This window comes from Pempheris klunzingeri, chromosome 11 (assembly GCF_042242105.1).
Source record: "Pempheris klunzingeri isolate RE-2024b chromosome 11, fPemKlu1.hap1, whole genome shotgun sequence".
NCBI classification, from domain to species: domain Eukaryota; kingdom Metazoa; phylum Chordata; class Actinopteri; order Acropomatiformes; family Pempheridae; genus Pempheris; species Pempheris klunzingeri.
In genome coordinates this window covers 15,452,735-15,479,188 of record NC_092022.1, presented here as the reverse complement: position 1 = coordinate 15,479,188, position 26,454 = coordinate 15,452,735, and the positions used below count along the sequence as shown (strand labels likewise).

General features: G+C 45.0%; 3 protein-coding genes across 4 annotated transcripts; 1 reads left to right on the top strand and 2 right to left on the bottom strand.

Moving 5' to 3' along the window:
• Nucleotides 1–452: 452 nt before the first annotated feature.
• LOC139210348 (amphoterin-induced protein 3) lies at nucleotides 453–1,835 on the top strand. The gene has a single exon (XM_070840379.1). It carries the CDS (start codon nucleotides 453–455, stop codon nucleotides 1,833–1,835), a length of 1,383 nt encoding a protein of 460 aa, XP_070696480.1.
• A 7,322-nt stretch (nucleotides 1,836–9,157) lies between these two features.
• Nucleotides 9,158–22,156, bottom strand: tasorb (transcription activation suppressor b). 2 transcript variants are annotated; one of them, XM_070839238.1, is made up of 23 exons: nucleotides 21,766–22,156; nucleotides 20,052–20,197; nucleotides 19,601–19,693; nucleotides 19,436–19,508; nucleotides 18,929–19,020; nucleotides 18,703–18,837; nucleotides 18,457–18,581; nucleotides 18,302–18,333; nucleotides 17,786–17,891; nucleotides 17,425–17,528; nucleotides 17,045–17,154; nucleotides 16,502–16,574; nucleotides 16,310–16,384; nucleotides 15,195–16,040; nucleotides 14,438–14,748; nucleotides 14,230–14,332; nucleotides 13,266–14,125; nucleotides 12,420–12,542; nucleotides 11,964–12,123; nucleotides 11,763–11,871; nucleotides 11,468–11,646; nucleotides 11,116–11,250; nucleotides 9,158–10,901 (listed from the first exon to the last, which is right to left on the bottom strand). In XM_070839238.1, exons 1-23 carry the CDS (start codon nucleotides 22,067–22,069, stop codon nucleotides 9,646–9,648), a joined length of 5,550 nt encoding a protein of 1,849 aa, XP_070695339.1. In that variant the 5' UTR covers nucleotides 22,070–22,156; the 3' UTR covers nucleotides 9,158–9,645. The 2 variants fall into 2 exon arrangements, with proteins under 2 accessions (XP_070695339.1, XP_070695340.1); XM_070839239.1 differs by having other exon boundaries at nucleotides 9,158–10,898.
• Nucleotides 22,157–22,719: 563 nt separating this feature from the next.
• On the bottom strand, nucleotides 22,720–26,214 carry asb14b (ankyrin repeat and SOCS box containing 14b). Its single transcript, XM_070839819.1, has 10 exons — nucleotides 26,200–26,214; nucleotides 25,647–25,771; nucleotides 25,495–25,547; nucleotides 25,277–25,408; nucleotides 25,032–25,190; nucleotides 24,681–24,926; nucleotides 24,279–24,447; nucleotides 23,651–24,185; nucleotides 23,359–23,512; nucleotides 22,720–23,251 (listed from the first exon to the last, which is right to left on the bottom strand). The coding sequence occupies exons 2-10, from the start codon at nucleotides 25,769–25,771 to the stop codon at nucleotides 23,076–23,078; spliced, it is 1,749 nt and encodes a 582-aa protein (XP_070695920.1). The 5' UTR covers nucleotides 26,200–26,214; the 3' UTR covers nucleotides 22,720–23,075.
• Nucleotides 26,215–26,454: the final 240 nt, after the last annotated feature.

Below are 26,454 nucleotides of genomic sequence, written 5' to 3'. Positions count from 1 at the left end.
ATAATTCCTGGCATCTTTCAGACAAAATGATGTGTTCAGGAAAATAATTGAAAAAAATAAATGAGAATTGGTATTAGATGCCCTGACGGATAAGCGGTATAGATAATGGATGTTATTAGATGCAACCCTACAATAATTTCTCCTCTAAAGAAATGTGCATTATGTGTGTATACATAGAAACATCTGTAAACAGTCTGAGGTGCATTTCAGCGTTAAAACCTGAAAACACTTGGGCAGGAGGGATTTGTGGCTACTCCCTTTTTCATCCTGTGCCATAGATACTGACAGTTTGTGTGTAGCATTAACCTTGTAGTCATATTATGTGTCTGTTGAGTGGTTCAAGGCAGCAGGTGGGCTGAAAAAGAATTGCTTTTTAATATATAATTTGATTCTTATCTGACCAGGGGAGAGCCGGTGGGATAAAAACCCTGAAGGACCCGACTTCCACAAACATGACCTCAGGACTGTATACGGGCCCTCTCCTGGTGCTGCTCTGTCTCCTCCATGCTTCTGAGGAGGCCTGCCCGTCCATTTGCCTCTGTGTATCTGACACGGTGAGCTGTAGCTCCAGTGGGCTGACTAAGCTCCCCGTGTCCCTGCCCTCCTTCTCTGTGACCCTCGACCTCAGCCACAACCATCTGTCCTGGCTGGGTGCGGCCAGCTTCAACAGGATGCCCAGACTGGAAAACCTCCGCCTGGCTCACAACCAGCTCAGCTCCCTGGGCTATGGGGTGTTTACCAACGCCTCAGGCCTCAGGAACCTTGACCTGTCCTCCAACAAGCTGCATATGGTGGAGCAACACTATTTCCAAGGGCTGTGGAGGCTGGAGGAGCTTCTTCTCTACAATAATAAGATCGCGCAGGTGGAGGCTGGCACACTGAGTGGCCTGAGCAGCTTAAAAAAGGCCTATTTCAGCCTCAACCAGATCACGCACTTCCCATTCTTCTCCATCCGAGACCACAGTCACCCTTTCCTGACCATGCTGGACCTCTCGTCCAACCGTATGACTCGTCTGCCATGGGAGGACGTGAAAGCTTTGCCCGGGTTGGTGCAACGGGGACTGTACCTCCACAACAACTCTCTCCTCTGTGACTGCTCCATGTACAGTGTGTTCTGGCACTGGGATCTGAGGGGTTACGACTCCCTGAAGGATTTCACGGATGAGCACATTTGCACCATCTATGGGGACCCACGAGCGCCCATCAGGTTCCTGCGACACAACCGCTTCTTCCATAACTGCACCGTGGAAAAAGCAGTCTCACAGCCTGTGACCGTGTTCCTCTCCAACGTTTTGGTCTCAGAGGGACAAAGAGTGCGCCTAGACTGCCAAACGTCCCTGAGTAGCACAGACCTCTCATTTACATGGCTCTCCCCAAGCAAGGGGTACATCAACCAGGCCAGCATAAATGACACACTAATTAGCCTGTTTCCTAATGGTACCTTGGAGATCCAAGCAGCCAAGGTCAATGACTCAGGTCTGTACGTGTGCACAGCCGTGGATATTAAACAGGCACTGAATGCCACCCGGGAGGTGAATGTGACAGTGGTGCTGCCTGCAGCAGAGACATTCAACACTGGCTACACAACGTTGCTGGGCTGTGTGGTAACAATGGTCTTCATCCTCATGTACCTCTACTTAACTCCATGTCGCTGCAGCTGCTGTAAACAGCCCAAACATCCAGTAATCCCCATTGCAACCTATGACCCCAGCACCCTAACCTCCGTTTTCTCCCAATCTTCGAGAGACCAGCCCAAAATTCAAGCTAACAAGCATGTAGCTTTCATGGAGCCAATGATGAGAGACGCTGGAACAGAATGGACACCAGAAAGTTGACACTGAACAGGGTTTTGTTTTGTTTTTTTCCCTTTTCCTTTCATTGAGATGGAAACAAAAGCCTCTGGACAAAACCAAACTCTTCACTCAGGAATTAGCGTGAAATGCAATCAGAAGTGAGTGTTAACGTTATAGAGGAAAAAAGAACACTGTGTCTCTTCCAGGTGCAGTTAAAAGGCCCCCTGAACTAAAAAACCAATATCTCCTGTTCCAGTTCTGCTCTTCTCTGTCATCCTGCCCAGTAGTCGAAATGAAAGTTTCAACTTTGGTTTATTATCCTCACTGTACTGACACTGCTAAATCACAGTAGAGCCATTATCAGCCCTAAAAATCAGCTAATAACTTCTCTGTGTACTCAGGTACAGCACTAGGGGGGAATATTTCTCACGGGATCAGAGAACGAATCTGCTCGTTTTTCACAGAAAGTGTTTAACAAGGATTAAAAGCCCCGGAAAAAATGCTGCAAGTTTATGGCTGCGAGGAACTGCAGGAAGTAAGTCCAGCCTGTGTATCTCAGTTGTGTTGAAGAGCTCCATATTTAGTGTGGCAGAGATAGGCGCTGGCACTGCAACAGCCAAATATAACTTTAAATATACAGCCCATATCTCCAATAATATGTAGCTTAAAATGAAGCTCCTAAAACTCTACCCGACTCCTGAAAACATCTGTTCCCTGTGTTAATAAAGGATTCGGCCCCTTTAGATCTGTTGCCTGCTCTGCTGATGTGGTTTTGGTTTTGAGGGCAATTTTTGAAAATCCATTACTATCACATAAAAAAAGAAAAAATGAGATACAAGAAAAGTGCAGAAGCCATAGCAAACATTTAAAAAAAAAAATAAAATACCTTATCTAGCAGAAAACAGAGGTGCATCCTGCAGTGATCTATCACACGTATACATATCTAATATAAACCTGTTGCATTAATCTGGCAGCGAAAAACAATTACTCTATCTGCGCTCTGCTTATCTGGCAAATAGTGAAGTACAGAAATCGGGAGTGTCAACAAACCAAAAACAAACAGCAATTGGACTGCTCTTCAAAGACAGCATCTCTTTGATCAAACACAGCACAGCACTTTGAACACCGCGGAATAAACACAACCACAAAATTTGAACTGAAGTGACAAATACTTCAACCAGCTCTGACGCAAAAACAAAAACCCCAGGGGGAGCATTGCTTTGTATAGCTTTGGTTTTTTTTTTTAATTCAGTGTAACATGCTTTGAATGACAGAATTACACGCCGCAGCACCGGAGAAGAAAGAAGATGTTGAAGAGGGACTTACATGCAGTTCCATGAAAGAACACGAGTCAGTGACATGAGAGACTAAAGGGAGCATATGGGTGGTGGGGGATGAAGGGATATTTAAAACCTGATGAGACAAACAGTAGCCTCGGAAGAAAGAAATCAATTTCTATAAGTCCGTGCATCCATAATGTTTTGAGATTGTAGTTTAATCTTAATGCAAACACAGGGAGGGACTAGGGATTGCATCAAGATTGAATAGGATTAGATGTAATCCGTCATATAATGTCAAAGACAAGTTGCCAGTAACGTCTCTCAAAGGAGCGCATGTTGTTAGAGGAGGCTGCTTTGATTGTTTCTAAATCCTTAATTAAAATTTGACTCCTTTCGAGGCCCGAGGAGACCGATATTGTTGTGCAACCTGAATGAAAAAGGCGCAGGCGAAAAAAGGGGGAAATCTAGAATCAAATGGGCAGCTGTGCACGAAACTGGGACAGACTCGCTCTTTAACAGCACCGAGTTTCATCGCTATTAAACTCTCAGGGATTAGGTAAAAATCTGCTAGACTGAACGAGGACTGCATTGCCACGCACCACTCCGTTTAATCGCACTACAACCGACTTGCCATATTCAGCAAAGTTGAAAATGTTGACTCGCAACATTCAAATTACTGAACAAAGATTGTGCAGCATGCCGCTGTGCGCCCTGGTGATGTAACATCTTGTATCAGACTCTGTCATGACCCGCTGTTCTTCAGAGGCACTGTACTGTGACGTTACATGGGGTCAGGTTTTAGGGGATTAACAGGAGGATAAAAACTAGGTGCTTTGTCAATTTTAGTGTTTTTAAATCCCTCTAATCTGGCTCCGCTCTCTGACATGGCATACACAGCTGGGTTAGGGATTTATTGTTTCTGATATGATTAGCAGACGAGTTAAAACATAGAGGACGCGATGTGAGCATTTCACTAAGGGCTTTCCGTTACACAGAGGGCCCGCAGGTGACCCTGGTTACGCAAGCGTGCTGCTGATTTAGGGAATCGACTTCAATGTAGGCAGCACGCCAGTGTTGGAACGAGTGAAGTTCGTATCCAGACGCCATTTGGTATCCAGCATTGTGTTTTAACCTCGTGACAGCAAGTACTTTACTGATAATGAGAGGCATTTGAAAAACACAGGGATATTAAAAGCACACCATGAATTAGATTTTTGCTCTATCAAATTGTCACATGTAATCCTGCCCATCTGACACGAAGGGGGATATGCTGAAATCAGGAGCATTACAATATTCCTCATTTCATTCGCTCTAACATTGATAACTTAATTGATAGTTCTAATAATTACACTTTAAAAGGACACCAGAATTGCCGGGCTGCACGGAAAGGTGCGAGTCTGATTGGCTCGGCCTGTCTGCAAATTATCCCGAACCACGGAAAGACCCCTTGATGCTTTAAAAGATGCCCTTCTCAAAAGCAAAACACTCCATCAGGCTTCAATTAAAGCACGCACTTCCCTTTCCAGATTAATTGTTTTCCCCAGTTCGGCTGGGCTCCGAGGGATTTGAAATCATCTTATTCAAGAATCTAATTACTGCGAATGGGGAGTTTTACTGTGAATAGCTCAAGTTGAATTGCTTTCACTAGCGGAGGGCTGCCTTGACTGTCAACAGGGGCTATTACTGAACTGTCAAAACAGTCATCAGGCAGGAGTGGAGGCATCCAGCTGTGGCAGATACGTACACATCTTTTTGACACGGCGACACCCACGTACACAAGCTCAGTGGAGGCCCAATGTCGCCATACCAGCTAAAACCCTTATTTCATACTAATTGGACACTTTGCTTGAAACATGTGCTTGAGAAACAAACACAGCACTCGTTCCAGAACAGTCCACCGACCGGCGATACTATATCGCAGATCTTTTTTAGGAGGTAGGCTGGTTGCTTCCTAAAAAAGACTAAAACAAATGTGGACTGCTTCGCACCAGACAACCGGCTGTTTATCATACCTCTGTTCTGGATACGAACGCAGGCCATGTTCTATGTTTTCAATGCGGCGCGAGGCAGCTGGATGTCCGGCTTGTCAAACAGGTTCCTGGTCTCATTCAGATCACTGTGGGGCACATTGCACATGAACGCCTCATTAATCAAATGCATCACTCTATCACATTGCATTACAAACAAACAAACAAAACAAAGAGCATATGCAGTCATACACCCTGATCTGAGCCATTCAGCATGCTGGAAGCAGTTCCTTGGCTTACTGTGTCTCTGGGGCCATTATGTGCTTCAGTGAGAAAGATTTAGCTGGATATTATTAGATTTGACAAGCACAATGACTCAAAGTATTTTAAGTTTCATATTGTTGCTCATGACCACTTTTCTGCAACATCCCTGTGTGTTTTTATTCATCCTCTGTGTTCAGCTTGTGTCATTTCTCCTACCAGCTTTATTGTATCATGTGGTAATGGTGCTTTCCTTGTTATTATCTGTCACACTTGTCCACTAAAAGGCAACAATGAACTCTGATGAAATATGGCTTTATTATTTCTATTTAAAAAAAGACCTTTGTTGTCAGAGACATTATAGTTACCCTATTTACAATGTCGTACAGTGCCAGTGACACTCAATAATGTGCTTTATGGTACTATTTTTTTTCCCGCCATGGAGCAGCATGGCTCCAGGGAGGCTGTGTTTGTTGGTCCACCTCTTTGATCCAGACTGAAATATTTCAACAACTAGACAGTGGATCACCATGACATTTTGAACAGACAATCGCAGTCCCCGGAGGGTGAAACAAACTGACTCTGGTGATCCTCTGACTTTTCCTTCAGCGCCACCAGCTGGTTGACATTTATGGCTTTTAGTAAAATATCCTGACAATTATTGGATGGAGTGGCACAAAATTTAAATTAATCTAGGCTAATCTTACCCCAGCACTACCATGGATTTGAGTGAATGTCTCTGTGAACTGTTGGAAGGAATGCCACGAAGTTTGGCGCAAACATTCGCGTTCCCCTTAAGATGAATTGTAATAACTTTGGCGATTCCTTCATTTCCTCTATTGCACCACCCACCGTCTTCAAGTCAAAATTGCAGTGTCCAACACTATATTTTTATAACCAAATACCTGCTAAACTAAAGGATATCATTTAAAATTTTACTTGAGTAAAAGCAGCTAAGTATCACCTGAATAATGTGGCTCAAGTATGAACACGAAAAGCACTGGATCTACAGATAAATGGCCCCTGTCAGTGTGACTGATGTATCATCTATGACCGATTATTTAATTCTGAGGCTTTACTGCTGCAGTTGGTCGATGTGTGTCTGGTTTTAACTACTTCAGATACCGTACAGTGTGGGTGTTTAGTCCAGCCACGGGATGATTAATGGGGTGGTGCAAAAAAAAAAAAAAAAAAAAAAAAAAAAACCAAAGAAAGTGACTTTCTGCTACATAACTCTACATTAATCAATGGGACTTTTCTGTATGTGTTTTTGTGAAATATTGGATAATTTGACCTCTTTGTTCCTTGAATAGTTATCTAAATGACACCACGTGAGAAATCTGAAACATGCTGAGGGTCAGATGCTGCTTTGAAAGGGGTCACGAACCAAAAACAAGCCAATGTAGTAGATTTTATAAGCTCATCGGGTTGTTTAATGTAAAAAAAAAAAAAAAATCTTTATCCAACAGTAACTGGTGGGCTGGCTGCGTCCTGTCAAATAAATGTAGTAGAGTGACGCTGACAATATAATGTGCCTCTGAAATGTACCATAGGTAGAATATAGCATAGGATGGAAATACTACTGTCAAAAGTGGCCTTAAATGCAGCACTTGAGTAAATGTAGTTAGTTAATAACTATTTTCCACCTCTGCTCTTTGCGATAAGCCTGACAATCAACACCCACCTCTGTGAAGCAGTATGGAGGCTTAACGTTACAAACTCTTTAAGCTCATTGTTATGGTTTCAAAGCCACAACTTGGATGTTTTTTCTCACTGTTCATCTTCAGCCTTGAGCGCGGGCGGCTGTTTGCTGATAAACCGACACAGCACCTGACTCACAAAGCACAGCTAGCAGCTAGCTAAAGGAGACTCAGCTAGTGGGGAGTTTAGCATTAGCAGCTACAGATATTTCCCTCTGGAGTCAGCGGAGAACAAAACACAGAGCTAAACAGACAGTTGGGCGCTGGACTTACATTAATCACACAGCAGCAGATGATTGTTTTGTCCTTGTCTGCAGGATATGCAGACAGCAAACTGAAAGCTAACAGGTTAGCTTCCTCAGCTACGCAGGTAATATGTCAACACAGCTTGTTTCTGCTGCCCCCAAGGGGCCAAAAGGTTCACACAGGTTTATTTTCAAGACCTTATTCTCAGTAGACGTTTTAACTTGTCAAAGCAGGAGAAGCAAAAGTGTAAATAATAACATTAAAATGTCCCTATTTGTTTATCCCTCATTCTACCGCTTGGGGTGAACTTTTTTGTCATATCTCTCAGGTGCTTTATTCTATCAGTCCAAACGTTTCATGACTTTGTCAATCATTTTGTTCCCAATGGCCTCTTTCTGTTTTAATGTGCTTTTTAACAACAGCAATTTATAGGTTCTCAGTCGAGAGCACCAAACTACCCCTATGCTGATTTAATAGATGGAACTTTATTGAGTTCATGTTTGCAATGGGTCCTAATTTAAAGTATCACACACTACCAGCAGGGTTAGGGGCACTCCACTGAAGTAAAAATAATAATGAAATGTTTACGTGTGCTTTCAGATGACATTTGCTACATAACTAATTATGTTTTCAGGACATATAGATTAACATTTTGCCATGATGGTTGTTTAATACCGTGATTTATTCTTGGGGTCCCCACAGAGCCCAGCTGGTAGTCCTTCTATGTTAAATATGTTGGTAGGATTAATGTCCCAGTAAGACGTAATACCAGAGCCCAGGAGCCGGCTCACCTAAATGGACCTCAGCCATCATCGATGTGATGTTTTCCTGCTCTAACAAGTCAAAATGTCCGCTGTGAAAAGGGTCTATTGTATAGATCCCTGCTATTTCTTAGACAGAGAGGAAATGATACTCCTCTCCTCTATATAATAAAGGATACACACAACACACACGAAAATGACTTCATTATAGGCTTTACAGCTCCTTTTGCCATCTGAATGTCAGTATATTATATATTCAGTTTCTTATTTTTTGTGATATTTTTCATATATTTATATTTATTTCCCACAGAGTTCAATCAGATATCTACAGTAATTGAATATGTGTCAACACCTCATAGGATCCTTTATGAACACAGCTCCCATGGGTGTATTTGTAGTGTAAATGTAACTGTATGGAGCAGGTGCTGGAAAAAAAAAAAACACTGCCTGTGTGATGGGTCTGTGCCGCAATTGATTTAAGGGGAGAAAAATGCTGTCACAGTTTGTAAACTTACCATGGTATTTCTCCTGCACCACTGGAATTGGGTTGTGGAGATATGGTGTGAGCCTGTTTTCCACTGACGGGAAGCAGCGCCCTCTGGTGTTTGTCTTCACCAAATACTGATGCTGAGTTAATGAAACAACACAACACACACACACACACACACACACTGAAGACATCAGCTCTCCTAATGATCCTTTCAGTGGTGGCAGAGTTGAGGGGCCAGTGGCACTCAGCATGGAGTCTCAAAAGGACTTTAAGTGCTGCATTTCCTCCAAACTGCTCTCCACACACAGCTTACCCTGCTGGAGAAAATAGGTCTAATTGATTTCTGCTGCAGTGCCTTGTGTCAGAACACAAGTCTGTGGCATGCAAAGCCTTCTTTTTATTATAGCAGTTAATGTAGTTTTCAAGAGAACAAACGCCATTCATTTCACAGGTAAGTCTGACCACATATGAGAATATTTTATCATTTTATCTGTGGTGTGTTTTTCATATTACGCACTTTATTTTAGTTTACAGCTATTTGAGGTTAAATTATCCATCTTCATGCCACAAATACAAATTGTGGGTAGCTGAATAAAACATGGAGTTTGAGTGAAAGACCAGTAAAACAGCAGAGATTTATATTTTTAATAGTTTGCTTGACACCGTCATCAAACTGGCCACACAAACAAGATTTGAAATGTTTTATTTTAATAGAATTTAGGACAACCAAATGTGTAAAATAAAAAAAGAAAACCAACAGCAAAAGTGAAATTTCATTCACTATTTTTTTTTTCTCCTTAAAAAAATATCAGCCTTTCCCCCTTGTTCACAAACCGTTTCAAAACTGGGACAAACAGAAATAACATGAGAAATTCCGAGAAGCTGGAAGGCCATTAACATTTGTTGGCAAATATAAATATAGTGGTTTGAACAGGGTCTCAAATAGTTCACATGGAAAGAGTGTACATACAGTTTACATGACAGTAGGACACTCGGCACTGCCTGTATCAATTTTTATTAATGTAGAAAACCAGGATCCTTATTTACTGATTTAAATCAATGTGTTTGACAAGGAAATATATACATTCAGCCAGCTCTAATAGTCTCTGGAATATGGCGTTTGTGTTGCCCCTTCCATGTTGATTGTCTATTCAGGGGCATAATTGTGAGCGTATGTGTAGTCCGAGTAGTAATCCTGCGCCCCGCCCCTGCCTGCTGGGTAACCCCAAGAGCAGGGTCCACCTACAATCCCGCCCCCCCGATCATGTCCTCGTCCTGGCCGAGGCCAAAGTCCTACTGGTGGGACTCCTCTCCCTCGATAGTTCCCTAAAGAGCCAGGACCCATGCCACCCCGCATAGGCCCATGGTCCATCTGTCCAGGGATGCCACCTATACTACCATAGCCCACACCACACATTGGATGTGGAGGCTGCTTCGGTCTGACTGCAGAGCCCCCCCTGGTGGCCACTGTGGAAATGCCCACAGATGGCCCAAGGTTGTCAATGCAATCCACCTGAGTCCTGCACCCCTTTCCCCCAGGGGTGTTTCCTCCTAGTGTTTCCCCACTTTTAGGGAGCCCGCTTGGGTCCAATGGGCCAGATGTGACCACACCCTGGCTGCTAGCAGTCTCACAGGTGCTGGTCCCTGCTGACCCCCACATACCTTCCCCAGGTCCACTGAGTGTCCTATCGTGTTGTGTGGGGGTCCCGCAAGTGTTTTTAGGAATGCCAGCCATGTAACCTGGCTGGGCTGAGTCACTGTGGTCTGTGTAGGGGAGGGAGGTGGTGTGCGGAGAGTTCCCAGCAGCCCCAGCTCCTCCAGTGTCCGAGCCATATGTGTGGCCCAGCATCATGAGGTGGGGGGGAGGGGGAGGTTTGACCTCCAAGGGGAGGGATGCCAGGTTGGCGAGAGGTCCTGCTGTGGGCATGACAGGTGGGGTTGGGACTGGGGCAGAGGCTGTGGCTGGGGGGCGGTATTCCTGTTCCTGGGTGCTGCTGCAGGGTGAGGCGGGATAAGCCGGGGAGGTCGCATAGCTAGATGAGCCAGTGTAGGATGACCACGAGGCTGAAGGGCACAGGAAGCTCTGGTGGGGATTTACAGGAAAACCTCCCGGCGACAAGCTGCCAATGTCTGAAGAGCCCATGCCCATCTGGTTGGTGGCTTTGAACTGAGAGATGGCCGTTTTAAGAGCGCTGTAGTCAGACAGCGTTGGAGTTCTCTCGGGGGTGGCCTGCTGGTCTGGCAGCGGAGGACGAAACTCATCCATGTCTGGTGGCGGCGGCTGTGGAGGCTTTCCCTTCTCAATTTCCTGGTTCTGCTCTGAGGGATCCGATATGGTGGATGGCTCACCATCATCAGAGTCTAAAGACATGTCCTCCTCCTCCACACACTCATCATTCACTACTGGGAGATTGGGAGAGAGCAGAAAGAAAATATTATCAAACACATGCGGCACAGATGCAGTAACGGCATCAAACCCTGCTGGGTAGTACAGATGACCGTTACCGCCAAGATAACTGCATAGAACAAAAGGCAATTTAGCAAAGCAATTGCATTACAGCAAAATGACATGAAATCCTCCGTTTTTATGTTTAGTCTTGCTGCTGATGCTACCCACCAGTGGAGGGCGGTGTGGGAAGCTCATTCTGATTAATGGAGCCAATCAGACTGTGGAAACTGGTCATAATGTCATCAATGCTCCCAATTACTATTCCATTTCTGGAGTACTGGAGGAACATCTCAAACGGCCTCTCTGTAAAAACACACAGCATGCAAAATTCAGTGAACATTTTAAATGTGGCCAAATCAATAGTAAATACCTTTCTATCATTATAATAGTTTATAAAATTCATTCAACTAGAGCGCATAAAGGAAAATGTAACTCACACTGACACAAAGTTATAGCCTTTTTGCTTGTGCTTGAAAACTGGCGAAATGACAGGTAAGGTAAGGTAACTGTGATAAAGTACCTGTGAGGAAGATAAGGTGCCGCTGCTGTGTGTGCTGAGCTTGGAGCTTGATCAGGCATTCCAGATCTGGGGCCTGGCGCGACTGGGTGTCACACTCGTGATAAGGGAGGAACTCCACGAGATGCTTCTTCTGATAGGCTGTAAGAAGGTTCAGCAGCCCCATGGCATTGGTGTTCAACCTTTAAGAGAAAAGCAAACTGCAGCAGTTATTCACAGGTCAAGTCTGGCTAAAAATGATAAAGATCATTTTGAATTGATCGGTATTTTGGGTAAGCTCCTACACTGAGATACAGACCTCCCCAGTTCTTTAAGCTTCTTCTGGGACTTGCAGTGCACCTTCCACTGCCAGGGGTGTTCGGGGGTGCTCTGTTCCTCCAAGAACTTCAGCAGCCCCTGCAAACGATCTGGACAAAACAAGCAAGACGAGCTCTGAAGTATCGTCTGACAGACATTTCCGTGAACTTGCACGGCTCCCACACGGAGAGGTTGAACTCACCCTGTGTGATGAGGTCAGGGTTGAGGACAAATTCATCAGACACCATGAAGCCTCCCGACACAAACAGCTCATTGTAAGTGTGGTTCTTCACGTCGTCAAGACTGTCGACTCCAGCAAAGCTCACTGAGGGCAACTTCTTCAAAGACACCAGAGCTGGGATCTGCACCGTGGGGTCAAGTGGAGTTTGTTCTTTTAATCACTTTTTCTCTTACAATACTGATCATATAAACAACTACATGTCACGTTTTCTTATATTATGTGCATCTAAATATGCAAATAAGCCTGTCAGTTAAGTAATAAGATAAAAAAAACAACAACCCTGCAGCACATGTGTACATTAAATTGGAATGCCATTATTTCCGTTTGGTCTGGATCAGCTGGTGCAGAGCCATCTGAACTGCTGATTGGAGGCGAGACTGTGACGGAGGTGAAGAGGATTACAGGTGGTGATCGTACCTTGTGCACATGTGCAGCGATGTCCTCATTCTGAATGATGATGAGGAGCTTATCTAAACTGCCGCTGTTTTCTAGAAACGTCTGTGGGCTGCACTCCCTGTTGCCAAGACTTTTCAAGTACTCCTTTTGTAACAGACAGGAGAGACGTAATTGTTAAGACAGACAGATGAATGTGTCCTCCTCTCTTACACATACAAGTACTGACTGCCTGACAGATACAGAGAGCGATGAGCACTGAGACGTGGAAAACATAGTGACAAAGAGGAGCTAGAGCAGCCTTTCACGTTCCCACATCAGATCTCCATTTTTCACTTGTGTGTGCCTGTGCAATTTTGTGCAGCAGAAAGCCGTGGAGGCTCTCTGACACCAATGGATGATTTAAATTAAGTGCAAAGATGACGAATACGAGAGAGAAAGCATGTAATATCACAATAATATACACAATATATATGGATGGATGGATAGATTTACAATGCATACAATAATAACAATGGGAAGACACAATTCAATGAAATAATTCACACAACATTTTTTTTAGGCAGTGATGTTAACAATAGAGTTACAGTTTAGGTAGTTTATCAGCTGAAATCATCATTCCAGCTTCTCAAATGTGGGGATTTTCTATTTAGATGTTCACTGATTATCCTGGGTGTTAATCTATTGATAGATAAAACAAGTTCAAGATGTCACATAAGGTTCTGGAAACTTGTGAGGGGCATTTTGCATTTCACCGACTAAGTGATTAATTATTAAAAAAAAAAAAAAAGAAAAAAAACAGATTGACTGACAACGTGAATCGCCATTGCTGCTCTAGTTTTAAGACGGCACTGGAACCTTATATTGTACCTTGATCTCCTTGCAGACAGTGCTCTCCTCCCCTTCTTCCCCAGAGTAGATGTAGAATTTCACTGTGTTCTTTGTTACATCCTTAAATATCTCCACAAGGCTACTGAAAACCTCAGGCTTCAGCTGACCGATGAGGCTGCCAGCCAGCAGGCCGGACCCACTCCCAGAAGCAGCGCCTGGGTTTTGGGAGTTGGACTCTGGAGATTCTGATGAGACTTGAGAGGGAGAATAAACGTCTCCCGCCAACTCTGTTGATGGGCCTTCTGTTTTAGTCTTAGTGGATGCCGTCTCTTTGACAGAGACCGTTTTACCACTCTGAGAGGAGGTGGTGCCCTTCGACAGGGAGGGCTCTGCTTTAGTTTTGGAAGTCTGCACGGGGGTGGGGGGCGGTGTTGTAAGATTAGATGTTGTCACTGGGGGAGGTGGAGATGTGACCTTGGAGGGAGCAGGTGGGGCTGGGATCAACTTGTCCATCTTCTCACACAGTGCTTTGACATGTCCCTGAATGGGGACAGGGGAGACGTAGGGTACAACAAAGTCTGAGAAGCAGCTGTTGGGCAGCCAGCAGTGGCGCGGAGGCAATCGCGGGGGTAGCTGCGACGTGTAGCAGATGTGGTGAGTCTGCATGATGTTTTTAATGTCAGAGGTAAGACAGTGAATTTCCTGGTTGAGTATGGTGTCCAGGCTGATGGAGGGCCTGAAGGTAACTTCTTCAACGATCGGTAACGAGGGCGGTGCAGCCGCCTTCTTTACTTCCACGGCGGCGGGCGTCTTCGACTCTGGGTAGCCGTCTGCCGCCGTCACCGCCTCCTCCTCCGGCTCAGGTTCGGGCTTTGGCTCGGGAAAAGGCTGCGCTTTGTCTGGGGGAAAGCAGAAAGGAAACTTAACACAGTGATGCCTTGTGAACCAGATCTATAGGCGCCTACAAGTTTTGTACAAGTTTGTACTGGCAGCTTTGAGGTACCTTCATTGGCGGGGTTCACCCAGGTGGAGTTGTCTGAGGTGTGAGCTTGCTCTGGCAGGGAGCCTGCACTTAGTGGACTACCAGGACTACAGTCCATGTCCTCCTTAACAGGAAAAAAGCAGTAGTTATTTTTAGGTCTTCAAACACATTCAAAGGATTATTAAGCATTCCTAAATAAGAACCCTGGAATCAGCTGTTTACAACTCACCTCTGTGTAGTTTGTTTGTGGTGCTGGCTCAGTTTGTTTCCTTAGATCCAGGTCAGGAACAGCAGGTTCCACCTTTGCTGAACCTGTCGATGGTTCACCGTGGTTCGACTGCACAGCCAGCGAACCCTGAGCCACGGCTTTGTTGAGAGTGGCCAGGAGGATCTTGAGAAGGCGCTGGGTCTCGCTGACTGCTGAGGTGTTAGTGTTGCCACGGGCCCTCAGGTCAGTGTTATAGATGCCCATGCTTTCCATTACTGCTGTCAGATTGTCGCTCTGCCCAACCTCATCTCCGATCTCATCGGCTTGGGCTCCTAGCAGCATACACACGATTAAATCAGAGGTATTTCCTAAATTTTAGATTTGAGCATTAGAATATCCTGAGGTCTTAAATAACTGAAGCCTTCATGCATATTGTACAGGGAATATAAAGGAGGACAAGTATTATTGCAAATGTGTCAACTTTTACAAGTTAAAATATTTGAGAATGACAAGACCTCAATTGCATGATTCAGGTTCTAGTGCTCTCAACTCTCAACAATTGTGACTGCAATTGCTGCACTGCAATACACACATTTGAACAACTATGGAGTAGGAACAAAAAGCCAATGCAATGCCGACCTAAGCCAACAATCTAGCTGCCTGTAATATAGCAACGATTTTATTTTCAATGCAATTGCTGCAAACTAATCAGAATGTGTTGTGAAATTAAATTACACCATTTACGTGGAGTCTCATGAACAGCTGCGGTCCTCCTCACCTCTACTGGGTTCCCCATTGGTTAGCGGATCCGTGCGTTGGTGCTTGTTCATGCCCGTCCTCTCATCCCCCTCAAACTTCCTCTTCAGACTGTTGGCATCCCAAGCCCCGTCCTCTCCCCTCTCCTTCCCAGGATCCTTCACTAGTGCTTTTTTATGAAGTTGAATCAGTTTAAGCAGCTGTTTCATCTTGTCTTTATCATACTCGTTCTGTGACAGCCGCAACCTCTGAGGAGGCTGAGGCTGGGTCTCAGCATGGGACTTGTGCTGGATCTGGGCCCCGTTAGAGTGAGTCACCCCCGGTCTCCGTCTGCTGCTGTCTGGGGGAGGCTTCTCCTGTGCTGGTCTCTCTGGAGGTGGCCTTTCCTGGGGCAGTCTTTCTGGGGGTCTCTCTGCCCTGTCTGAGCCCCTGTCCGAGCCGCCCCAGTCGGAAACGGGGCTGTATTCAACTGGGGCCGGAGCAGGTGCGGGTATAGGTGTGGGGTGCCGTATTCGCTCAATGATGTCCTTTGCCTTGTTTACAGGTAAAATGTAGTTGGCAGGGTTGTGGATGTAAGTGCGCAGCACGGCCTCCATGTTAAATTTGGGCCTGGGCGCTGGGAGCGGGTTGGTCCTTTCGTCAACGTTATATTTGTAGTCGGGTAGAATGAATGGCCGCACCGTGCCTGAATCCATACGGGTAAGGTACTCGGTAGCCTGCCGCTCCACCCCAGAACTCGGGTCCTTGCCTGGGTTGGGGCGCAACTTGAACAGGGCGTAGTGCAGAGCAGGGATGAAGGGCTCCATGGAGGACAGGATAGCAGGCTGGGGCTCCGACGTCAGCGGCTCTGGCTCGAACAGTCGGGATGCTACGATGACACAAACTCTATGTCAGTGCCATATAAAAGCTGTCTAATCTGCACTTGAAGTCTTTAGAGTCAGGAGTGTAATAATATACTAATATTATTTGATGTTTTATTTTAACAAGGAGTATTTAGTAGGTAGAGGTGAGACAGAGCTTTGTCATCCAAACACTCTGTTTTGCTGATAAAACATTCTAGGTGGGAGCTTTGTGAAGATGATGCCACCGGGGCACAGAGAGAAAAAAAGAGGTGGATTTATAGTCAATAATACTTACAATACTTGACAACCATCCTTGACTCCTGAAAGATGAATAATGCTTGCAGGCTCCTCTCAACCCGCCCCCGCCGCTCTAGAAAACAAACAGCAACTTTTTTTTTAAAAAGCTGAACCTTCACCGAAGCGAACAAGTAGGTGTTCATCTGACACAACAGAGAATTATGAGAGGAGAGTAAAAGCTTTTTGCCACCTTTGGATTCAACCATCTGAGCTGAGGACAGCAGGAAGAGAAAGCCCCTGTCAAACAAGGACTTCACCAGCACCTGAGTGGAGAGAGAGTAGACGCTGCAGTCAGAAACACCAGGGTGGTATCGCTATCAGATGACGCGAGCAAGCATAACACGAGTGTTGTTAGTACACTTGTACTATAATAATTGGTTTATTGTATTTCATAGTAACTGATTGAAAAAAACCAAGAACTGTATGACAGTCTGACAAATGTTTTCCCTTCACCATTTTCTTGTTAAAGAGGAAAAGGAATGTTTTATGGAACTAAATCTAGCATTCATTACCAACATTTATTCTTGTACTTTTCTGTATGTTTTCTCAGATTTTGAAACGAGGAGGACACACAGGAAAAGCTTGTCGTATGAGCTGAACATCCCGAGTCTCTTAATTCAGTTCAGCAATAACTGTGTTTTGTTGACAAACTGATTCAGTGAACTGACTATGCATCTTTATGGGATTTTCAGGCATGAGAGCCCGGTAGGTAACAGTTTCGAGGGTGACTCACCATCCTGTCCCTCTCCAGTTTGTTGACCAGCGCTGCCAAGCTGCCGCTGCTTGGTTTGCCTTTTCCATCCACCACCTCAAAAAGGCTGCAGGACATCCCACACTTCAGCACTATGGACATAGAAAATCAAGTTACAAAGCAGAATACATAGCAGACCCATAAACTCATCTATGTGGTAGTTTTTTTTCTATATGCTCTGTTTATAGTTATAAACACCGTTTATGGCCTCAATGGCTTTGGTAAGATAAGCTTTTCTGTAATACACATTTAAAAATCATTTTATTGGAAACTGGATTTCCAGTCATACATTACATCCTACTCCTCCGGGGCATTTTCTATCATTTAATTATGAGATAAATATATTTGTGGTCCAGACTGACCTTCCCGTGATATGCTGTAGGTGTCCCAAGAAAAGAGCACAGAGGGAATCTTTCGCTTCACCTGCTCTAGCTGCATGCCCCGACTCACCTCCAGCTTCTCAGGCCTGCGGGGGGAGCACAAGGACATTTATCAAAGATTCAATCGTAACAAATTCCAGAGAAAAACTATTGTCTGCATATTGCACAAGTAAATTCTCACTTCCTCTTCTCACCTACAAGATATGTGCAGTGTTAAAGTTCAGCACATAAAAACCATTTGTGGCAAAAGGTGTCTTTAATTATTAACAGAGAAGTTTCTAGTAGATCCGGTGATGTTTGTGGAGATGCACAGAATTACACGAGAGGCTGAAGATTCACTCACAGTTTGAAAGGAAGGTAGGGACGCGAGGAGGATCGTAAACAGATTGGGAATAACTCCTGCCCCTTGTTCACCAGTGGACCACTCCACACAGTGTAGCAGCTTTTCCCTGCAACGGCATCAACTGCACAGGTCAAAGGTCAGACATGATACAAAATAAAAAGCAGGGCTCATAACTTTTCACAACTGCTAGTTTGTCGCTGAAAAGGCACACTTTTTGACACACAGTCTTCTTTACACATTTTTGCAGTGGGTTTTTGAATCTTAGTTGAATCACTTTTGAGGTGCTGCACTTTTCTTCAACTGGCTAGCAGTGAGCACACCAATCAAAGCTTTAAAGTTCAATCTTAGGTAGTTAGTTAAAGAAGTAACAATGCTATTGCCGATTCTGTTGCAGGCTGACACAGTGTGAGTGTTTTTCACTACATGCTTAGACAGACATGACACTAATTCAGGACAATACAGAGACATATTTGTTTCATTACATGCTAAGTATATAAAATATAAAAAATGTTTTACCTCTACTTCCTTCAGGGGAAATCGTGTTAAACCTGCCAAAGAGACATATAAAAAGCTTGTTTACGAGCGCAGAACACTATGTTGGTCGTACAAAACCTCCGCCAAACGCCTGAAAATACGTGCCAAATTTAACCATTTCCTGCATGCATGCGTACCTGTGTGCAGTCATTGGAGTTGGTACAGCCTCCTTGCCTTTGTACTGGAAGGAAACCACAGCGTAGGGGCACACATGTCTGGGCCGTGCCTTGATCTCATCAAATGCAAACTCGAAAAAATATTGCTAAAAGACAACAAGGAAGGCACATTAAAACTTAATCACTGTGTCCAAGAAATATAGTGACTTAAACCACTGCTTTGAGAACACGACACATGTAATAAGTGAATGAAAAATGCGTGTTTACCTGTGTGAGCTCAAAAGCCCTGTAGGACAGCAAAGACGTAACCCTATTGGCACTTTTGGACAAGTGACAGTTAAACTTGGGTGAAGGCTCCATAGCATTCTTAGGCATGTTCTCATGGATGTGCTTTACTCGACCCTGAGAAACAAAACATACTGCTGAGCGATACGTCCCACGAGATGAAGAAATCTGTCTACATCACAGCATGAAAACAGGCCGTTAGTCATACCCTCATAACTTTAAAAATGATCATGTCTCCGATCGAGCCCACTTCAAAGGGATTGATTTGTAACAGATCAGAATATTTGGAGAGGTAAACACCTGCAATGACAAAAGAACTGAATTAGAGGAAAAGCATCATAATACGCCACCGAAATGCGTTTAAGTAACATATTTACACTCTAAAAGTTGAACCATGGGAATTGTGTCAATTACTTGTTAATATTTTAAGAAAAAGTCCAGACAAAACTTTCATTCCTTGAGTGAACCAACATGTAAGTGATATATTGTCGCATATATCAGAGTCATTCCAACAGTTGCTGAGGCATGTGTAAGCCGTCTACATCCAGCCATCTTTACCAGGTCAAAATGCTACTCTAAACATCCTCAGATGCTTATCAATAACAAGTTCAAAATGAAATCCATCAAAAAAAGGCAGACTAATTAAGATGGCATCATGAGAGCAGTGATCCAAAGTCCTTTTAAGTTGGCAGCAACTTGCTAAACACCAACTTACCGACTGATGGGTTTCCCAGTGTAGTGATCCTGGAGTGTCCTACCGACACACCCTTCTCACAGATCCACTGGAGCTAGACAAACAAGAGAGAATAAAAAGCTCAGAATCATTGAAAAAAAAACAACAACATGAAAAACATCACACTTGCTTGTCCATCATCAATACCTTGGATTTGTCTGGATAAAGGAAACAGTACGACTCGGTCAGTTCTTGATCAGTCCGCCCCTCCTGCTTCATCTCTCTCCGCTTCTCGATGAACTGGCGCACCAAAGGAAGAGCACCGCAAATGAGAAACAGAAGTCTGACCCTCACAAACTCTGGTGTACGAGGCGACACTGCTCCTCAAACGTTCATGGCTCATACATGCCCCTGGTAGAATGTGTAACTTAGAAGATCACATGCTGAAAACATTTTATTACAGCTTTCCCTCGGCATGTGCTCTTTCATGACTCTTGAGCAACAAGGGCCTCTTCGGAATCATTCCACTGCTGAGTCTGATTTTGTTATGTGTTTCAGCCTACAAAAAGGCTCCATTAATAAAAAAGAACAAAAAAAAGAGGGGGGCACCTGAAATGCTCGTGTTGACATTGTGGGGTACAGGAAGATAATGACCAACCTCCTTCTCCAGCAGCTCATTGTGGATGAGCCTGGCCTTGCAGTAGGAGAAGGTCCCTCTTGATGACGAGTCTAGGTAAAACGAGGAGATGATCTTCATAAGGTCCTCAAACTCCCGGCTGTCAGGGGGCAGAGACTGGTACAAGCCTGCGCACACAGAGGAGAACCACTGGATTAGCAGATAGCATCGACAGCATAGACGTGTGTGTGTGCATGTGCAGAGAAAACACACCAAAACTTGGAAGTGAAACTGCAGAACACAGCAACATCATCAAACCGACTATCATCATCCTCTCCGCTCAATTTATGGTGTGATGGGGAATGGAATTCTCTCTAACACTAGAAGAGGATGCACGTGTCCTTTGCTGACTTACGTACAGGTTAAAGTGGTGTGAACTGACTGCTTGCAGGCAACAATTCCCAGTGTATGTTTGGTGCAGCTCAGTGGGATTGAAATGAACCAACAGCAGCCTATGCTGAATTTATCTCTCAGGCGCAAAGACCGGCTGGGTCACAACAGGATACTGAAATGTGCTTTGGAGTTATTAGGATCCGACAAACACTAATCGACAACAGTAGCCAGGAATCCTTTAAGTCAACAAGCCGCCGCACAGGTCTCCAAGTCCTGCATCCGTCTGTATTTCCATAAGGTTTATCATGTCAATCAAAACACATGCAAAGAAGTGAAGCCACCACTAGCTGACTACAGGCGAACTGCGTGGTGCATCATCAGTCTCAGGATGTGGGGTACGAAGTAGGAAACATCCCCTCGTGTGAGGCAGAAGGATAAGGACTGGAGACAGGCCAGCAGAGTGCACATGCAGCCAAGTCTGTCTCGCAGTTGTTAAGTTACCAACTTGGGCAATAAGGAACGTTATGCATTACACATGCAGCCTGCTGTTAAGGGGGGGGAGAGATAACCAAATACTGCATACACAGCTGCTTATCACTGGCTCATAATGTTCAGTCCTGTCCATTTTCATATATCCAAATGACTGATGTATCACAGCAAGGCTTTTAACCACTATTTGCCACTCTGCAAAGGGTGCTGCCTCCTCTCTGGGGTATGATGGGGCCCTACTGTGCTCTGAAGAGTCTGGAGGTGAGGGGGGGGGAGGAAGAGGGATGCTCTCAGGCGCCAGTGACATTAGGCTGGGACAAGTGGTGCGCAGCCCCACTGAGACCTCATCACAAGTGTCAGGGTGCAGTGAAAACATTGCAAACAGACGGGGGGGGGCAGATCCATGCCCTTCACTGAGGTCAACGAGACATCCACATGTTGTCAGGTGGTGGCTGCTACACACTCACAACACCTGCGGTGTTTTGCAATCATGCTACAGTCCCACGTAAAGGTGAAGAGGACCAAACAAGGTGGGCTTCCAAATGGCCAGTCCTCAACGTGCAGCTTTCAGGCGCCTTCACAGGACCACAGCTAGCTCCTCACTGGTGAGTTCACTTGGATACCTGAGCCGGACTACCGAGGCTACGTCTGCCAAAACAACTCCCGCCGCATCAGCTCAGACTATCCGTGCGCCCGAACCGCAGGGCGCTGCTTTTAAATTAAACCCAAAATGTCGTTTAACATGTTTGTTAAACTCGTTAAAACTGGCGACAACTGCCAGCCAGCTAGCTAGCGAGCAGGCTAGCAACATGCACCAGCAGAATTATGAAAGACAGGACAGGCTCTGTTCAAAATTGCAGCGATATGGCACCACCTTTCCGCTCCCTTATCTTCCTCGGGATTTGGAAATTTCTCCGTGGCAGCTCCTCGCTCGGTCTCTGGCCCGGCAAAGGAGACCCGCTGAAGCTCCGGGCGTCCGCCTGCACGCTCCTCCGCCGCTCAGGGGCTTCTTGTTCGGGCATTACACCGTCTCCACATCCAGGCTGATCGCCATTTTGGTTGGCTGTGGCCGAGGTGGCGGCTGAATTCTTCGGGGCTTCGCCGCCCTCCGGCTGGAGATCGTCCGCCTCGGTACATTCTGAGTCCCTTTTCCCCACCGCGTTGGGGTTCAGGGCCATTTTCGGGCACCGTGCACGTACTACGGGCAATGTAGCTCTAACGATTACGGCGCCGCTTCACACACACACTCTCTCTGCTCCTCACCCAGCCTCCGCCATTGTGAAAATGACGTACACGTTCTTCTCCACTACTGCAAAGCGCTGCCGTCACTATGTTTACATACGAGGGAATCTGCGCCACCCAGCGGCCGGCAGAGGCACTGCAACAACCGATGAGGTGATGGGCTGTGCATCAGCGTGGTGCTGCAAGTGGTGCTCACATGTAACAATGCACAATGAGAATAGGATGTAGGATGCACACACATGTGAACAATCCTGCCAAGGAGCAATAGATGCCCTGACTGGACACAGTTGCTCTACGCTTTAGGATCTTGTTTTTGCATCGTTTTCATAACACGCTTTTGCACACATTTACTCCAAACACTGAAGTGGTGGCAGATGACCACTAATATCCACACTTAGTGTAAAATCTTGTAGGTTGATGCAGCCTGCAGATCAACACCACTCTTGTAATATTTCCTTTTACCACCAGATGGTGACAGTGAGGTGAGGATGCTTCCATCCCAGGACAAACTAAAGAGTTGTGCAATTTTAGATGTTTTTGATTATGTTGTAAAAGTTTAAATTAGGTTCCGATTTCATGCTTTCATCTGTCTGTCTGTGATTTTATTGCAATTTTCTGTTTTCACATTATAAACTGAGTAATCTAATTACAGTAAGACTCCGAGTGTGTAATGAAACTACAAAATGTTTCTTTAGGATTCATTTGCTACAACAAAGTGCAAAAATCTTTACACAAGCCATAAACATGCCACTGTAGCTATTAGAAGAGAGAACTCAAAAGCACATACAGTTATGTACAAGTAACACTGCAAGGCTTAAAGTACATTAAATGTCCTTGAAAAACTGTAATAGCCAAAACAGCCCAAGTCAACAGAAAATGGGTACTGTCTGTCTTTGCCCCTCTACCACAGTGACATCTGTGACAGCTGCACATGTGTTTTCACTACGGGTTAACCATGCTGCCCCTGCTGTAGACGTCAAACTCCTTGTAGCGTAGGTAGTCTCTCAGAATGGGAGGAAGAGGAAGGAAGTTGATGAAAACTGGAGCTCTCAAGCGCAGGCGACTGAGATGCTCTCTTATCCGCAACCGGCACAGGTGCTTCAGGCTCCGCACGTTTCCTGAGTGTAAAATAAAGCCAGATGAGTCAATGAGAGCACATAAGGTCGTCAACACACTTTTGCTAACGGGTAAAAAGGAAATGTAGCAGGATCGTGGCAGTTCTTACTTTGAATGTGACAGATTTCCAGCCACTGTTTCTCCTCCTTCAAGGTGTCCGTAAGTTTGGTGCAGAAGGAGACGTGGTCAGTGTAGTCGAGCATGATGCGCACCACCTGCGCGGATAAATGCTTAAGCCAGGACACTGTTATCACCTCACAGAACTAGACAGAGACAAAGACACATGTGGCAGTCAAAGCAAAACCTTGAAAGAGAGTGTTGCCCTACTGCCTGCCTTGTGGAATTCATTCATATCTTTTCAGGTCTTTGCACTATTTTGTCTCAGTCAAGCTTTGTCTCACCACCATGTCTTTGATGATTGAGGTCGTCCAAGGAGCGTAGTCATGGGCACTGTCACCATAGGGACAGTCAAAGCAACGCTTAACATCATATCCATGGTTAAGAATCATTCGCAGCATGACCTCGTCTTTCAGTGCGTACTGCAGAGCTGAGGGGAAGTGAGTGGTGTTGACGCGGGAGTAGTAGTTTACATTTGCCCCGGACTTCAGCAGTGTATTGATGAGCTCGTAGTTGCCCTGTCTGAGAGCCACCTGCAAACAGTTGATAGGATCCTGGTTCACCATTGCTCCGGCCTCTAGCAGCAAGCGGGTGCACTGAAGATCATTGTTGGACACGGCAAAAAAAAGGGCAGACTTGCGCTCATCATCGTAGTTGCGGCGCACCCTCGGGTGCAGCATGAAGTTTGGATCATGGCCCGCTTTGAGCAGCATCTCCACACAGTGGGCATGCCCCCCAGCAGCCGCAGAGTGGAGAGGACTCATCCCACTTTCTTTTACAGCATCCAGCTTAGTCACTGGAATGAGACGCTCCAGTGCCCTGTCAAAGAGGAGAGTCCTCATTTAAGAACAAGACAGACTGTATTTGGAAAGTGTGAAAGCTAGATGTTGTAAAAACAGAGATATTCCTCACAGTATGTGTCCATGATAGGCCACACGGTGAATTGGCAGGTGCCCACTGTAAAGTGGTACATTGGGATCTGCTCCATAATCCAGCAGCAAGGAAATTATGTCAGGGTTTCCTGATGCTGCAGCCTCAAACAATATAGTGCCTGACTCCGATTCACACCACACATGGGCTCCTTCAAACAGATGTTGTAAGAATATACACTTAATAGGTGATTTCCAAACCTGGGAAAAACAGTAATCTGTTATAAACCAAGTCAGTTTCTGAAAAGCCAAAATGCGAACAGATTTTTTTAATCCTCTATCACTGCACCATAACTTGTCAGATCAACTCGATAAGTGAAGTAATGGATCCATTGCTTCACTCTTTGAATTCAAAGTGGAGGTTAAATCACCTTATCTCATATACCTTTCTGTAGCAGGACATCCACCACATTCAGATGTGCATTCTGTGCAGCCAGAGCCAGGGGAGTTTTCATTTTGATGTCACTTGCATTCGGGTTGGCACCAGACTCCAGCAGCAGATGGACAAAGTTCTCCAGGCCTAAAAAAGCGGACTCGTGTAGAGCTGTTCTGTTTAATGGTCCCGTCTGGTCTACTTTGGCATTGTAGCGAAGCAGTAGTGTGGCCAGGTCATACTGGTCATTCAGAATAGCTGAGAAATAAGGAGTAGATGAATGAAGTTTAAAAAAAAAAAAAAAAAGTAGGCATCTTTAAAATCTGTAACATGAGGTGCGTGTTTGATTTGGACGTCAGATACCTGCCACTAAAGGAGAATCCTGCTCATCATTCTGGAGATCCGGGCTACAGCCGTTCTGCAACAGGAATGTGGCGCTCTCTCTGAGTCCGTGAACCGCAGCCAGAAACAGTGGAGTCTCACCCTTTAGAGTCCGACACTGGGCTGCACCCGGAGGTGATGCTGGAACCCGAACACAAAACAGCTCAACATGCCAGAACTTAAATAAAGTCGACCATCGCAGTCACACCTTTTAATAACCTCACAACCTGAGAAGATCATCTCCAGTATCCTTTTATTCTGTTGCACTGCTGCCTCATGCAGCGGGATCCACCCTCGTTCATCGACTCTGGACAGAGTCTCTGGTTGCAGTGCCAGTCTGTTCAGTGCATCTTCATCGCCTACATATGAAGACATGCATATCAGAACATCTGGCAAGATTAATGATAACCTGTGCTTAACAGGTTAAAGAAATACATGAGCTTACCCTCCTTGATTGCTTTGAAAATCTCATCAGGGTCTCCGCTGGTTTTAAGATCACTATGGAAAGAAATTGCACATAAAAGGGATTCAAATGATCAACAAGCGATATTTAATGTACAGAAAAAGATGCTTAACACTGGGTGGGTGGAGATGAACCTTGGAGTCAACCCTTTGAGCTTTCTATATTCAATCAGACTTTGTTCAATTATGTATTGCGTTGCCTCGTCTTCATCCACGTCATCCTCCGATTGGTAAGATTCATCTTCGGTCTCTGTGCTCATCTGTTAGTCCAGAAAAGGTCAATGCGAAAGGGGTTGTTGTGGGGAGACGTACAGATGTAGGGTAAACAAGAGCATTAAACCTGGTACCTGAGAGCTCAAATGCCAACAGGGAACGCTGAACTACAGCACAGTGCAGTTAAACTTAAGTTATGGATGCTGAAATAAGTTTAGTGACACTAAAATGCATTGAAGACATTGAATCTAATGAGTCCTATGAGCGATCCCATTGATTTAATCTGACAGTAGCAGAAGAAATATCATGAAGAAAAACTTCCCCACAACATGATATTTTTACAATATTACAAGTATTGAATTACCTGGAAATTCAACAACATAACAGCTACAAGTTCAACAAGTTGTCTATACTGTAAAGTTCATAATAATCCATCATTCTATCAATCATTATTCATTTTGTGTCTGGTGTTTACCTTCAGTGAAATGGCTGCACGCCTTCGGTGGTTTTTACGACAGTAGAGCCAGTGGGCTCCTCAGTACCCACACATACTGTAGCTATTTATATCCCTCGCACTATAAATATCAGATCACGGGGTCCTCTCAGCCAGCACCTAGTTTTGACACACTGAGCACTGCAACAAGTGCCCCCATTCAGCTCATACACATGTTCACCTATAACTCAGAGGCCATTATTTAAAAAAAAACACCACAGCACAGTGACTTTAGCG